Source organism: Pseudorca crassidens, chromosome 9 (assembly GCF_039906515.1).
Source record: "Pseudorca crassidens isolate mPseCra1 chromosome 9, mPseCra1.hap1, whole genome shotgun sequence".
Lineage (NCBI taxonomy): Eukaryota > Metazoa > Chordata > Mammalia > Artiodactyla > Delphinidae > Pseudorca > Pseudorca crassidens.
This window is the reverse complement of record NC_090304.1, coordinates 100,428,145-100,444,972: the sequence shown is the minus strand read 5'-3', so window position 1 is coordinate 100,444,972 and position 16,828 is coordinate 100,428,145. Positions and strand designations below refer to the sequence as shown.

General features: G+C 39.5%; 1 protein-coding gene across 1 annotated transcript; it reads left to right on the top strand.

Moving 5' to 3' along the window:
• Positions 1 to 4,826: 4,826 nt before the first annotated feature.
• LOC137229747 (olfactory receptor 6M1-like) lies at positions 4,827 to 5,773 on the top strand. Its single transcript, XM_067747682.1, is given in 2 exon segments — positions 4,827 to 5,349; positions 5,352 to 5,773. Coding segments are annotated over 2 exon segments (945 nt in total).
• Positions 5,774 to 16,828: the final 11,055 nt, after the last annotated feature.

The window sequence follows — 16,828 nt, the reverse complement described above, 5'->3', positions numbered from 1 at the left end:
GAGCCTGCGCGTCCGGAGCCTGTGCTCCGCAACGGGAGAGGCCACAACAGTGAGAGGCCCGCGTACCGCAAAAAAAAAAAAAAAAAAAAAAGGATAAAGCAAAATACCTGAGGAAATCCCCCAAGGAGCCCCTAACAGGTCTATTACACCTTCTAAAACTTTGTAATTGTGATTAGGTAGTTCAAAACCAACATTCTTTTATAACAATATTAATTAACTTCGTTTGACCCATATTCCCAAGAGCTGTTCCCCTCTAAATCTCTAAGGCAAATAAGCCTATGCAAAAAATATAGTTCATCCACTGAGGAAAGAATCATAAAAAAAAGGAAGCTTTATAGAGAAATGGAAAGGGATAACTTTTTTCTTTTTTAATTCAAGTCATCTTTAATCTGGTGATGGTAGAGCATTCAAGACCATTTGGTAAAGCTCCAATGGAAAGATTAATATTCTAGTAACCATGAAGGTGGAATGAAATACCAAAAACTGTACTGAGCACCCTTCACTGGCCATCCCTTGGTGAGGATGCTCGAATGATTCTGCCTCAGACACGTCTAGATGAGTTAATTGTATGAAATTCTATATCTAAAATAGCCGAGTTACTAAATACTTAATTAACCAAAGAGACAAAACATAGCCTTCTTGCATGGGGAAAAATACTTGAGAATTGAGAATCAATGTTTTTTTCTCGGATGAATTTCTTAAGTGGAGTTCAAGATGATCTACTCTAATACAGCTTTGACTGATTTAGTCCTGCAACGTTGTCAAGCCACTTAACACAACTACCACATTCTCTATCTGCAGAAACAGACTGGAATTTGAGCTGTGCTGAAATCACTGGGATGTTGTGGGACAAAGAGGATTTCCAGATCATAGAGGTGTTTGACGGCTGTTGGGATGGAAAAGGTCAGTATTTGGTCCCTAAGGAAAGTGCATGAATGTGTATTTGGAAGTTACAAAGACAGAGTTTTCCACTCCAAATAAGAGCTTTTTATTTAGCCAGTGCAAAAGCAGAATAGTCATTTCCCAATCACTGGAGTCATCCAAGCAATGGCTGGGTGGGTATGTGGCGAGAATACTAATCAGAAGGACTCACATTAGGGTGAGATGGTTCAGTGATCTAGTAAGGTTTATTTTATCTTTGAGAGGTATTTCTATGAGCTAGAAATAGCAATAGAAATGGCCCAAAATTTTTTTCAATGTACAATGCTTAGAATTAATTCATGCACACAGAATAATCAAAGTTTGAGCCTCTTACTGTGTCTGCACGTTAAAAACATGTTAGGAGAATTTTAAATCATCTGTTCAGCTGCCAAGATGTAAGTATACACTTTCACATATGTTTTGTTTACTAATATATCACTTTTGTTAAATTTATTTCTCTGTGTATAGTTTCTCTGATCTGTCAATATACTTAGTGGGGTCAGATGTCAACCTGGGGGCATTCAGATTAAGTATGCATTAAAAATATCCCTCAGTTACAAATTAAACTTTTCATAATTTATTGATATTTACTCAGATAAGAAACAAGTAGCTCTAAGTGTTCATCTTCTTTAAGTCCATCCCAGTCTTTTCTGAATGGAACCATATTTTTTTAACAAGAATCTATTAAATATTGTCACACACATGATTTAATTTAAACCTCACAGCAGCTCATTTTGAATGTTATAATTACCCTCATTTCTCAGATGAAGAAACTATGACTCGGTTGAAGACTTTAATATAATGAAGATGAAAGTGATATAAACTGGGACTGGAACTCAGTTTTTCTAACTTCTCACATTAGTTAATACTTGAATCTTAACATGTGAAATATCATTTGCCAGTTGAATGACCTCGTGGAAATAGTGATATAAAATACACACAAAAATGGCATCAGAAAGCCTCTCACAGAAAGTTCATATGAGATTTCATCTGCTATTACATTTGTATACATAGTCATGAGCAGCCATTTCTGTGGAGTCATTTACAGAATCATTTGGGAGGCTGTTCACTAGAATAAAAGAAGTTAGAATATTTGAGGTGGGGAAGAATGTTGGAAAAGTAACTGGTAGCAGGACTCCAAGACAATGAATGGACCTTTTAAAGGTGTAATCCAACATTCTAATTTTTCAGACAAGAAAATTGAAGTTCAGAACATAAAAGGAGACTTTAAGAAAAGCACATCAGCTTAGTCTTGTTAAAGCCATCAGCTACCCGGCTTTAGGTATGATGTGGAGCTATTTATTACCTCAGAAAAAGAACCCATGAAAGCAATCTGTAAGTGATTTTGCATTATCAGAGGCTCTAGTAGGGCAAAACCTTTCTTGTATTTTTATATTATGATAGAAATAGTGAGAACAAATATGCTATTGGAAATAAGAGTATTCTAAGGAATAGTAAGATAGCTGCACAAAGACATATGTGCAAGAATATTTATTTGAGCATTATCTGTATAAGCAAGAAATGTTGATCATCTAAATTACCAACACTAAGCAACTGGCTGAATACATCACAGTCCCATCCATACAATTGAACTATATGACTCTTCATAATGATTGTGTAAAGGAAACTCTGGGAGGTGTTAGGTGTGTCTGTGAGCGTGATTGTGATGATGATCTCCTGGGTATTTGCATACGTCCAAACTCATCAAATGGTACACATTAAAGATGTGCAGTTCTTCGTATATCAACTATGCCTCGAAAAGTTGTTTTTAAGAAATGATTGTGTAGATTTGTAGTTATTGACGTGGAAAGATGATTATTATAAAAAAGAAAGAAAAAGCTGGTTACAAAATAATATGTTAGTAATTTATTCTAGGTACATATGTATGTAATTAGTACTTTGAAACAGCCTGGAAATATATACACCAAACTGTTGTCCTGTATCTCTAACTAGTTTAACTACAGATTATAAATTTTTTCTATTTGCATTTTCTGATTTTTTGCACTGAAAAATGTGTTTTTGTAATAGGAAAAACTTCAAATAAAAAGTGAAATAAGAAGGCAAACTTTTTATCTTGAAGGGGTCAGAGAGGAGGTGGGAAAAGGGAAATGAGGGGATTAGCTGTAACTTATTTATTAAGGAGCTAAGTAAAATCTAGACAGAGAAAGCACTGAGGTCAGAGTTCAAGAATGGGTAGTTTTAACCTGAAATGGGGAAATCTATGCAAAAGAACCATTTCTCAGATAGTAGGTGAAAGTACAACTTGGGTGATGTTGATGTACAGTTTTGGTGTTTTTTTTTTTTTTTGCGGTACGCGGGCCTCTCACTGTTGTGGCCTCTCCCGTTGCGGAGCACAGGCTCCGGACGCGCAGGCTCAGCGGCCATGGCTCATGGGCCCAGCCGCTCTGCTCTATGTGGGGTCTTCCCGGACCGGGGCACGAAGCCATGTCCCCTGCATCAGCAGGCGGACTCTCAACCACTGCACCACCAGGGAAGCCCCGATGTACAGTTTTATGATTTCAACTGATCAAGTAAATAAAGTAAGATGAATTACCTCTACTTTACCTTTCTGTGTGTAATTTGTGAATTTTATTACATCGTATAATGTCCTCTTAAATAATCAGCCAGATATACAATGTACATATTACGTACTTCATGGAACATGCAGGAAGTAGGATTTGGACACAGGACCTAACCTGATAACAGGATACTCATGATTTCCTTTTGATGTATCATCTAAAGTGATTAATAGGAACCATGAGCCGTTGTTCCTTTTCGACATTCCTGGTCTATTTCCATAGATCTTTGCCTGCTAGGAAAAGACTTTAAAAATTGGGAGACTCTGGTGATCAGCAAATATTGGAAAAAAGAAATCAACCTTTACCTCTTACTAATGGCAGGTCACCAATGTCAACCGCCACAGTGAAAGAAAACTTGTTATAGGAAAGGCTAGAAAGTATTTTAAAGGGTTTCCCTCTCAGTGACTGTAAACTTCAGAATGATAGAAGTTCTAGATAAAGTATGAGTCAGTACTTTAGCACATATTTAGCTAGGAAAGTAAAGCTGGACAGGTTGAAAAGAGCAGAAATTGCATTTTATTTATTTTATTTTTAAAAAATAAATAAATTTATTTATTTATTTATTTTTGTCTGTGTTGGGTCTTCATTGATGCGCACAGGCTTTCTCTAGTTGTGGCGAGTGGCGGCTACTCTTCGTTGTGGTGCTCGGGCTTCTCATTGCGGTGGCTTCTCTTGTTGTGGAGCAAAGGCTGTAGGTTTGCGGGCTTCAGTAGTTGTGGCATGCGGGCTCTGTAGTTGTGGCTCACGGGTTCTAGAGCACAGGCTCAGTAGTTGTGGAGCAAGGAGTTAGTCACTCGGCAGCATGTGGGATCTTCCCGGGCCATGGCTCAAACCCAGGTCCCCTGTGTTGGCAGGCAGATTCCCAACCACTGTGTCACCAGGGAAGTCCCAGAAATTGCATTTTAATGAGGAGAAATCTTAGAGTTTTTTTTTGATCCAGTCTTATCTCTTAATTTTATAGAAAAATGTGTGTCTAAATAGTATTTTGACTTTCCCAAGTTTGCACCATAATGACTTTCAGATCAAGGAATATATCCCTCGAGTCATTTTCCAATATAAGACACTCTCCACAATACATTTTCAACAGATATTTATAAAACTACCTTCTAGGGAATTGCCTAGAGGTCCAGTGGTTAGGACTCCACGCTTCCACTGCCAGGGGCCCAGGTTCAGTATGTGGTCTGGGAACTAAGATTCCACAAGCCACATAGCATGGCCAAAAACAAACAAACAAAAAACAAAACAACAACAACAACAAAAAACTACCTTCGAGGCTGATTTCCTTTTTCTTGTTTCTTCAGGGAGACCTATTGTTGACATGTAACAATGGCTGTGGGGAATTGCCTCACAGTGACTGAGTTCACCCTGACTGCCTTCCCAGCCCTCCTGGAGCTTCGAATATCCCTCTTTGTGGCTCTCTTGTTGGCTTACACACTAACAGCAATGGAAAACATTATCATCATCTCCCTAATATGGACTGATAATCGCCTACAAACCCCAATGTACTTTTTCCTCAGTAATTTGTCCTTTCTGGATATTTTGTACACCACTGTCGTTACCCCAAAGTTGCTAGCCTGCCTCCTAGGAGAGAAGAAAAACATGTCCTTTGCTGGCTGCATTACCCAAACATATTTCTCCTTCTTTCTGGGAACCGTGGAGTTTATCCTCTTGGCAGTGATGTCCTTTGACTGCTACGGGGCCATCTGTAACCCACTGCGCTACACCATCATCATGAACAGCAGGGCCTGCCTCCTGATGATTCTGGGCTGTTGGTTGGGAGCCTTCCTACCCGTGTTGGTACCAACCATAGTAGTGACAAGGCTACTCTACTGTAGCAAAGAAATTAATCATTTTTCTGTGACATTGCCCCTCTTCTACAGGTGGCCTGTATAGATACTCATCTCACTGAGAAGGTAAACTTTCTCCTATCTGCCCTTGTCATCCTGAGTTCCCTGGCATTCACTACTGGATCCTACGTCTACATCATTTCTACCATCCTGCACATCCCCTCAGCCCAAGGCCGTCAAAAAGCTTTTTCCACCTGTGCTTCCCACATCACCATCGTTTCCATTGCTTATGGGAGCAACATCTTTGTGTATGTGAGACTCAATCAGAACCACTCCCTGGATTTTGACAAGGTAGCCACTGTCCTCATTACCGTAGTGACTCCTCTTCTGAACCCTTTTATTTATAGCTTGAGGAATGAAAAAGTGAAAGAAGTGTTGAGAGAGGCAATGAACAGAATCATGTCCCTGGTACTAAGGAAAACCTGACATGAACACTGAGCGTATCATACAATGTTTATCTTCAGCCCATTCATTCTGCATAAGTATAGTGCCATGCTGGCATGTCAGAAACCTGAGACTATGTCTGCAGGATGAGCAATGCCCACACCGAGCAGAAAGAAAATTCTGCTTATATCTGGAAAAAATTTAATCCATGTACCTTCTGGTATATTCATAGCTTAAGATCATGAAAAGTTACCTGACTGGGATTCAGAGGTCTTCAAATCTAGTCTTGACTAACTTAGTTTATTTTCCAGGTGACTTTGACCATGTCAGAACTGATCTGAGCCTCAATGTCTCTAATCTACCAATGAAATAATAAAGTATCACTACTTGTAGTAAGACATGTTGAGTTAGAGAATGTTAACTTCATGTTAGGCACTCTTGAATATTTCAGGAGACTCGGTTCTCACCTCTATTAACCAGATCAGATAAATACGAAGTGAGGAGTGAGGGAAAAAGAGGTGAGACTCAGAATGATATCAAGCCTCTGGTTATAAACCGAAGTGAGGAGTGAGTGAAAAAGAGGTGAGACTCAGGATGATATCAAACCTCTGGTTATAAACCTAAGTGAGAAGTGGAGATAGTCAATGCGATAAGGAACATAAGAAGGGAGGTGAGTGGTGGACCTATTGAATTGGAAGTTCCTGTAGGACATCCAGTTGTAAGTTGTCAGTTGGGTTATTATTTGAAGCTGAGGAAAGAGATATAACCTAGAACTATAGGAAATCATCAAATATATTAATGATAATTAAAGCCATAGAAGTGGCTGAGATAACCAGGAGGATAAAAAATTAGATTAAGGATGGGTGACCAATGAGAAGAAAACTCAGAGTATGAGATCATGAAATAGGATGAAAAACAAGGGGGAAAATAATACAAGTAGCGTGATAAAGAATTAAAAGTATCTGTTGCATTTAGTAGCAGCAGATCATGAATAACTCTGGTAAAAGTTCGATAGAATTTAGGGATAAAAGCCAAAATATGTTGTAGATATTAAGAAACAGATGCAGCATAGAGTGTAGATACGAAGTAATGGAGAATTTAAATACAGACAAGACTTTCCAGAAGGCTGGCTGAGAAGCTAAGCAGTATTATAATATGAAGGAAACGTGGGTTAGAAAAGGTTATTTACTAATAGGAAGTGTGTTTCCTTATTTAAAATATTGATTGGAGGAGGACAGTAGTGGATGAGAGAGCAGGAAATGACCCATGTGATGGGTTACCTGAGATGGTCAAAGGTGATGACAGCAAGAACATTAGAGGAAAGATTGTTGTTGGCAGAAATTTGTAAAAATACTGATAAGTAGTAATGAATGAATCCAGAAGTGGAACCATGCCAGGTAACACCAAGGTGAAAATTGTCACAGTGCCTTTTGATGAATGGCCCAAAGTGAACCTAAAGAAGATACTTAGCCCCTAACTTCAGGTAGAAAATGACCAAAGAAAAGTATAACTTTAATAATGTGTGCAGATTGAGTAAATGAACTAAGTCCATCAGTGAGTAATTTAATTTGTTAATGTACACAGGCCAAAGGAAATTATTCATTTATTCATCCATTCACCAAATATTGCTTGAGTGCCTACAATGTACCAGTAAACAGAACAGACAAAATCTCTTCCCCCAGTGGGTTTAAAATTATAGTAGGGAGAGACATGCAGTAAGTAAAATATAGACGGAAATCATATAAAAGGTTACATGGTGACAAATTTATGGAGAAATAGAAAGCAGGGAAAGGGAATAAGGAGTTTGGGGGGTGGAGTTTCCATTTTAAATGAGGTGGTTAAGAAAGCCTTCTCTGAGAAGTTGACTTTTGAATAAGGATTTGAAGATGAGAGTGTGAGCCATGTGGAGGATATCTGGGAAAAGATGGTTACGTCAAAGTAGAACAAAGACCCCAAGGTGTGCTTAAGAGTGAGGGAAGCAAGCCCTCGTGCTGCAGCAATCAGCCATGGAGAGCACAGGTCATCTGAGAACCTCTGCTGCCAGATTCCAAGGACCAGTGTGAGCACCAAAACGGGGAACCTGATTCATCTGCACACTGCACTAGAACTGAGACAGGCTGGTACCTCAGACCTGAGACCCTTTGCTGCCATGCTTGCACCTGGACTAACATCTCCTCTTCTCCTAGAGCAACAAAATACAAAGAAGCTGTAAGGGACTAAAAATAACTGAGTGCACATGCAGTTGGGGCAAATTATGGACAACAAGATACAAAAAGGCCAAAAAAGAAAACCCAGCTGCCACTCTGAAGAGCCGGGAGCAGACAGGGAGCAGAAACAGGGTGTCCAGAGCAAAAGCAGGATACTGCACATGCCCCCTGCACTTACCACCACCTAAGAGGTGGGCAGAACACCTAAGCCACCCCTCTGGCCCGACCCCTGGACCCACCCCTACCCTCACCCCATATAAGGAGCAAGCTCACCACCCCCCCACTCCAGGGAGCGAGCAAGGGAACCTGTTACTTGTTCTCACTCCCTCCTGCTGCAGCAGGGCCCCCAGTAAAGCCTTGCCTGAATTTCTTGTCTGGCCTCTTATCAGTTTCTATTGATTAGGGAAGGCAAGAACCCTTGTCGGTATCAGAACTAAAAACCAAAACATTGGACTATACCAAGCCCATATTGCTGAGGAATTGGTACTTAAACACAGCCACATATCAGCAATAAATATTGACTTCCTGTAAGAAATATACATGATTTACCCATAGTATTTTGATTTCTTTCAATGAATTCCTTTCCTTTATTTATTTAATTTATCTTTTGGCTGTGTCGTGTCTTTGTTGCGGAACGTGGGCTTCTCTCTAGTTGTGGCATGCGGGTTTTCTCCCTCTAGTTGTGCTGTGCGGGTGGGCTCCAGAGCACATGGACTCTGTAGTTTGAGGCACATGGGCTCTCTCGTTGAGGCACGTGAGCTCTGTAATTGTGGCACGCGGGATCTTAGTTCCCTGACCAGGGTTCAAACCCACATCCCTGGCATGGGAGGGTGGATTCTTTACCACTGGACCACCAGGGAAGACCCCAATGAATTTCTTTCTTAAGTTTGAAGTTAAAGACTAATTTATATTCATTGCAGCACTATCTACAATAGCCAGGACATGGAAGCCACCTAAATGTCCATTAGCAGAGGAATGTATAAAGAAGAGGTCGTACATATATACAATGGAATATTACTTAGGCATAAACAAATAACAATGCCATTTGCAGCAACATGGAAGTCATCCTGAGCGAAGTAAGTCACACACAGAAAGACAGATATCATATGATATCACTTATATGTGGAATCTACAAAAAGGGGTTACAAATGAACTAATTTACAAAACAGAACTAGAGTCACAGATGTAGAAAACAAACTCATGGTTACCAGGGGATAAGGGGTGGGGAGGGATAAATTGGGAGATTGGGATTGACATATACACATTACTATATATGAAATAGATAACTAATAAGAACCTCCTGTATAGCACAGGGAATCGTACTCAGTGCTCTGTAATGGCCTATATGGGAAAAGAATATAAAAAGAGAGTGGATATATGTATATGTATAACTGATGCACTTTGCTGTACAGCAGAAACTAACACAACATTGTAAATCAACTACACTCCAATAAAAATTTTTTTAAAACTATATATTTTTTTGAAAAGAAATATCTGAAATAGGGACAAACCAAATAATTCAGTTACTTAGTACACTGATTCTCATAATCTGGCATAAATAAAATTCCTGGGCACATCCCAGGCCTGCTGTATCTGAAACACCAGGGGTGAAGCCCACCAATCTGTGTTCTAACAAGGTTTCCAGATGCTATAAAAGCAAGCAAACACTAGAGAACCATGGGCTTATGGAGAGCCAGGCGGGTAATCAGTTATTGAGACACATATATCATTTCTGTTGCTCACAAAAAGCCTTGATTAAGTATCGCCAGGAAACTTGCCTTACATTGTACTTTCTGATTTTTTAAATCATATAACACACAGTATTATTAATATGATCATCATTATGAAAATGAACCTTATTCTTATTATAGGTACTTATTGTTTGTGATCTCTGGCTTTTTCCGGTTCTTGAAAATAAAAAGCTTTAGTTTATATGGTTTAATTACCATTGTGTACATGAAGATCATTTTTCCTCATAACTCATTGTTCGGTAAGGTATTTATTCATAAAAAATGTGTTGAGTACACTTACTGAATCAGTATGGCACAGGCTCTGAATTTATATCTTCATTCTGACGTTTACTGCCAGTATGATGGTGGGAAAGATACTTAATCTCTCCGTACCTCAGTTGCCTTATCTATAAAATGAATTCTCATAGTAATTTCTAAACTTTAGGGTTATTGTATGATAAACTTAAAAGCACTATATCAGTGCATCACTGAATAAGTATTAGCTGTCCTTTTTAGGACCCTGTGTAAAATTCTGTGGGAGGTTCTGAAGATACAAAGATAAACAGGACATGAACTCTACCCCTAAGTAATTCATATTTTAATTTGATTTTTTTAATGATATATAAGAAAATACTGTGAATGATACATTCTAAAACTAAAGGAATTAATACTCTTGATTTTGACCATGATGGGGTAGCAGAGATTTTATTTAACCTTTTGACTTAAGCTACTAGAAAATGACAAAAGTACATAAAGTAACAGTTTTCAGACATTGGACAACAAGCAGTGCAGAATTGTAATCATTGAGAGAAGGGAGACAAAGTGAGCTTTACAATTGCCTGAACTTGCAGGCTGAATGCTGTTTCTAGGCTGCAGCACAGGGAGGGAGCATTCAAACAGAGGCTGGCAGTTGTCTCTGAATTGAGCAGAGATCAGAGTTCAGGGAGACCAGGTGACTTGCGTTTCCAGGGAAGGGGACCAGAGATGGGAGAGTTGCATAGAAAGGTAACTCTGGAGATATGCAAAGGGGTCCCCTTAAGATTTTGTCTGAATATAGATCTAAGCACACTGAAAAAAATTTTTACCTGAAGGTGTGAATGAATCCACAAGAAATCAGAAAGCCAAATAATTCTCAGTGATCTCATAGGGATGGAAACAGTTTTTGTTCCCACCAGCCAGACTGGAAAGACCTTTTAATAAATGTGGCATTATTAACAGTAATGTAGGGCTTCCCTGGTGGCGCAGTGGTTGAGAGTCCGCCTGCTGATGCAGGGGACGCGGGTTCGTGCCCCGGTCCGGGAGGATCCCACGTGCCGCGGAGCGGCTGGGCCCGTGAGCCATGGCCGCTGAGCCTGCGCGTCCGGAGCCTGTGCTCCGCAACGGGAGAGGCCACGACAGTGAGAGGCCCGCAAAAAATTAAAAAAATAAAAAAAAAAAAAAGAGTAATGTAAGAGTAAGGGGGATAAATTATCGTTATTGCAAAAGCAAGCTAGCTTTTTCTTAAAAACCATTTTAAAATAATACTTGAAAGTATCAACCTGGTCCACAAGTAACTTAAGTGCCTCGGGGAACAAAGTCTGTCACACCCTAAAAGAATACAACCAAATCCATGACACTGTAAAATACACAACATCCAGCAGTCAAACAAAATTTTCAAGGCATACAAAGAGGCAGGATATTGTTATACATAACCAGGGGGGAATTCATGAAAGGTAATATCCAGGGCAGTGTGTACATGCTTGTCCACACAAAGCATGAGACAAAGAAAAATAAGAAATATTACGATTTTTGGAAATGGGATGTTCAAGAATGCCTTCAAAGTTTGAAAGTGGTTACCATGTATTAGAAATATTTTCTGGATACTGTCATATTTATAAATGTAACCCCTAATGTTTTAGTATAATCAATTGTCAGGGAGGAAGAGATTTTCCTGTGCCCTTCTAGGTTCTTCTGGCTGGTCTAAGAAACAAATTGACATGAGACAGATTAATAGGAGAAAATCAAACAAAATTTTAATAACATATATACATGGGAGACACCCAGGAAAACTGAGTAACTTGCCAAAAGGCCAAAGCCCTCACATTAAAAACCATCTTCAGCTAAAGACAAAAGAGGATGTTGAGGGTAGTGGTTTGGGACTTCAAAGGAGAGGAAAGTAATTCACATAGATGTGGAAAAACAAATGTTTGCTGAGCCTGGCAGAGATAATGGGACCCAGAGTGGACTCTGATCCCTGCCAAGTTTCCCATCACACCTAGCCTATATTGTTTGCAGATATCTCTTGTGGTAGCTCGATTCTGGGAATAGGCCCTTTGTCTAAATTCTTTGGGCAGCTAAGGGGGAGGTAAAAAGAAACATTTCTTAAGTCTTCTATTTCTTAACATCATCAGTCTAAAATAATCCTCATGCCAAAGAGACACATTTTGGGGTGGCAGATTTTGCTCCCCTACACAATTAAATAGAGGAAAATAAAAGAGATTTGATTATAAATTCATCTTAGTGGCAAACTGAAAATCCGTTCTCTTAATCTAGTGACTTACCAGGTTTAGCCTTACTGCTAGAAATTTTATGCTCTGCCTTTTAAATACCTAATCCCTTTTTTTGTTTGTTTCCTTGCTTGTTTTCATAGTTAAATACTGTAAGGAAGTCCTTGATCCTCTTGGGTTAAATTTGAAAGTTAAGTTTTGTTAGTAACACACTCCAACCACAAGGGGGAGTGCAAGAAACACACATGCCACCCTCCCTTTCACTTTTACCCTCCCCTCCAGTCACAGGAGGAATAATTAACAAGTTCACTGTATTGCACAATATAGGGGTCACTGCTCACACTGTAGTCTATCATATTTCAAATTCAAGACCTATCAGGGCCTAGGTGTTCTGGTGCTTTGGATTTGATAAGTGAACGAGTTAAAATTTTTGAGTTTAAGAATCCTAGGATTCCTGTCTATATATGGCTGGTGCAGTTAAGAGAAGCCTGTGGTCTCCTACCACTGAAGACAGTGCCCTTCACCAACTATAATTCCCACATTAAGACATTACTGGTATAAGGAAAAGGGGCATGAAGTTCTTATTGCCGGCCTGGGGCTCTAGGTTTTAGGCACAAATGATCCTTCTTTCCCTGGGGAGTTTCCCTTGGATTTTTTTCCATGTTTCTTCTTTTCTTAATCTTTAAATGCTTTTTTCTTTAATTTAATTTTATTTTTTTATACAGCAGGTTCTTATTAGTCATCCATTTTATACACATCAGTGTATACACGTCAATCCCAATCTCCCAATTCATCCCACCACCACCACTCCCGCCACTTCCCGCCCTTGGTGTCCATACGTTTGTTCTCTACATCTGTGTCTCTATTTCTGCCCTGCATACTGGTTCATCTGTACCATTTTCTAGTTCCACATATATGCATTAATATACGATATTTGTTTTTCTCTTTCTGACTTACTTCACTCTGTATGACAGTCTCTAGATCCATCCACGTCTCTACAAATGACCCAATTTCATTCCTTTTTATGGCTGAGTAATATTCCATTGTATATATGTACCACATCTTCTTTATCCATTCGTCTGTCGATGGGCATTTAGGATGCTTCCATGACCTGGCTATTGTAAACAGTGCTGCGATGAACATTGGGGTGCATGTGTCTTTTTGAATTATGGTGTCCTTGGGGTATACGCCCAGTAGTGGGATTGCTGGGTCATATGGTAATTCTATTTTTAGTTTTTTGTTTGGTTTTTTTTGTGTTTTTTTTTTTGCGGTACACGGGCCTCTCACTGTTGTGGCCTCTCCTGTTGTGGAGCACAGGCTCCGGACGCGCAGGATCAGCAGCCATGGCTCACGGGCCCAGCCACTCCGTGGCATGTGGGATCTTCCTGGACTGGGGCACGAACCCATGTCCCCTGCATCGGCAGGTGGACTCTCAACCACTGCGCCACCAGGGAAGCCCTAATTTTAGTTTTTTAAGGAACCTCCATACTGTTCTCCATAGTGGCTGTATCAATTTACATTCTCACCAACAGTGCAAGGGGGTTCCCTTTTCTCCACACCCTCTCCAGCATTTGTTGCTTGTAGGTTTTCTGATGATACCCATTCTAACTGGTGTGAGGTGATACCTCATTGTAGTTTTGATTTGCATTTCTCCAACAATTAGTGATGTTGAGCAGCTTTTCATGTGCCTCTTGGCCATCTGTATGTCTTCCATGGAGAAATGTCTATTTAGGTCTTCTGCCCATTTTTGGATTGGGTTGTTTGTTTTTTTAATATTGAGCTGCATGAGCTGTTTATATATTTTAGAGATTAATCCTTTGTCTGTTGATTCGTTTCCAAATATTTTCTCCCATTCTCAGGGTTGTCTTTTCGTCTTGTTTGTGGTTTCCTTTGCTGTGCAAAAGCTTTTAAGTTTCATTAGGTCCCATTTGTTTATTTTTGTTTTTATTTCCATTACTCTAGGAGATGGATCTACAAATATCTTGCTGTGATTTATGTCATAGAGTGTTCTTCCTATGTTTTCCTCCAAGAGTTTTATAGTGCCCAGTTTTACATTTAGGCCTCTAATCCATTATGAGTTTATTTTTGTGTATGGTGTAGGGAGTGTTCTAATTTCATTCTTTTACATGTAGCTGTCCAATTTTCCCAGCACCACTTATTGAAGAGACTGTCTTTTCTCCATTGTATATCCTTGCCTCCTTTGTCATAGATTAGTTGACCGTAGGTGCATGGGTTTACCTCTGGGCTTTCTATCCTTTTCCATTGATCTCTATTTCTGTTTTTGTGCCAGTACCATATTGTCTTGATTACTGTAGCTTTGTTGTATAGTCTGAAGTCAGGGAGTCTGATTCCTCCAGCTCCATTTTTTTCCCTCAAGACTGCTTTGGCTATTTGGGGTCTCTTCTGTCTCCATACAAATTTGAAGATTTTCTGTTCTAGTTCTGTAAAAAATGCAATTGGTAATTTGAAAGGGATTGCATTGAATCTGTAGCTTGCTTTGGGTAGTATAGTCAACCACTGTGCCACCAGGGAAGGCCTCCCTTCTATGCTTCTTTATGCCGTCAGAGTGGTAAGATATCAAGGATCACTATTAGAGTGTGAACTTAAGGTTCACACTTTAAAATAAGTTGGTTGTGTTTTCTATGCTATCAGTCTTTGTCCAAATGTACAACGGTGATTCTCAATGTCAGGGAGGGGAAAATTTCCCCCTCCACCCCTGTCGAGTTCTTATGGCTGCACTAATAATAAAGCTACTTTTAGTCAGGAATCTTCCTCCTCTAATAGGCAAGAGCAGCCTTGGCATGCCTCACATCATCCAGCTCAACCCATCAAAGAAATACAATGAGATTGGCTTCCAGAGCCAGTAACAAAGAGCTTTCCTTTTCTTGCCTGTATCCTCTAGAGACTTATGGGAGAGGCTGCAGCTGCTGAAGACAGCTGGTCACAAAATTGAGAATTGGGAATCATGGGTCCCAGCCATCTCTCTTTCTATTGATTTCCAACTTAGACACAAATATTAAAATTCTGACGGAAGTGTATTGAGCAAACATGAGTAATTAATGTTTTTATTGTTTACAGATTGTGTCCTGAACAAAAAGAATTTAGTGAGGAAGACTTTAGACTTTAGTTTAAAATAGGTGGCATTTGAAAATTTTAATAACTCACATAGCAATTTATTCCCAACTTCCAATCTAGAAGTGTCCTGGTTTTGGAACAGAATCTGAGTCACAGAATGGAAGACTGAAATTTCATTTAACAAAGCATGATTTTTAAGAAATTGAAAGACAGACATCTTGGGACTTCCCTGGTGGCCCGGGAAGACTGGGAGTTAAGACTCCAAGCTCCCAGTGCCAGGGACCCAGGTTCAATCCCTGGTCAGGGTACTAGATCTCGCATGCTGCAACTAAAAAAAAAAAAGAGCCCACATGCCGCAACTAAAAGACCCTGCATGCCGCAACAAAGATCTCGCACACGGCAATGAGGATCCCGCATGCCGCAACTAAGACCTGGTGGAGCCAAATAAATAAATATTAAAAAAAAAAAAAGAAGAAGTCTTCTATATCAGATGTGACAAGGAGGTCATGCATGAGCCCATCCTATAATCTCCTAGAAGTATTCTCATTTCCATGAATATCATTAAGGTGTAGGTTATATAAACTTGGAATTTGGTCCTGGGTCATAAGGCATGTTGATAGGAAGTCTAACTGTGCTCTCTGTTCTTCATGCATGAGAACATACTGCAACTAAACAATGCCAAAAAAGGTGCTGGCAGAAGAAACACACAGCTGTCTCCTACATATGAACCAAAACTGGGATTGACAGAAATAAGAGCAGCTGACAGGAACAGCTGAGGCTGGTGACAAACTGATGCAGATTAAAGAAGTAAAAACCTGACCAGAGATTAACTCTGGGAAACCTGAAAATGACAAACTACATTGTGGTTTAGAAATAATCCTTGAATAAAAGTCAGTTATCCTGGGTTCCAACCATGGTTCAGCCACAAAGTAGATCAGTAGCTTCATGCAAGTCACTAAATTTCTATTTTTCTCAGTTGCCTCAATTATAAAATAAGTTGGTTGTGTTTTCTATGCTGTCAGTCTTTGTCCAAATGTACAATGGTGATTCTCAATGTCAGGGAGGGGAAAATTTCCCCCTCCACCCCTGTCGAGTTCTTATGGCTGCACTAATAATAAAATTGGCAAAGGACAGAGTAACAGGAGAAAGAGAAACAAGTTTAATCCATGTACACAGAGGTCTCATAAATACAGGACCTAAGAAATGGCCAAAGGAGGCAATTTTATACTTTTTTAGACAAAGAAAAAATAAATTTGAAAGAAATTGCCAGGACAAAGAAACTTAGGTTTCAGTGCTTAATTAGTAAGAAGCTTAAGCAAAATTTGGGCTTGGGTAATAAATTAGCAAAAAAGTAACCAGATTTGCTTATACAGGCTTCTTGGCCTGAAATTATCTATCTCTGGTGATAAGAATGTCTTTCTACTGCCCAGTACAGGGAGGGCATCTTTCTATAGGACATTTATTTCCTGATTTCAGAGATACAGAAAGCCAAATTGTTCCTCTTGTATTGGCCATTTCTCAAGTAACTTAATTTCAAAATAATGAATATGCCATTGAGTCCTATTTTGGGATGGCCTGCCCTAGGCCCCAATGTCAAGC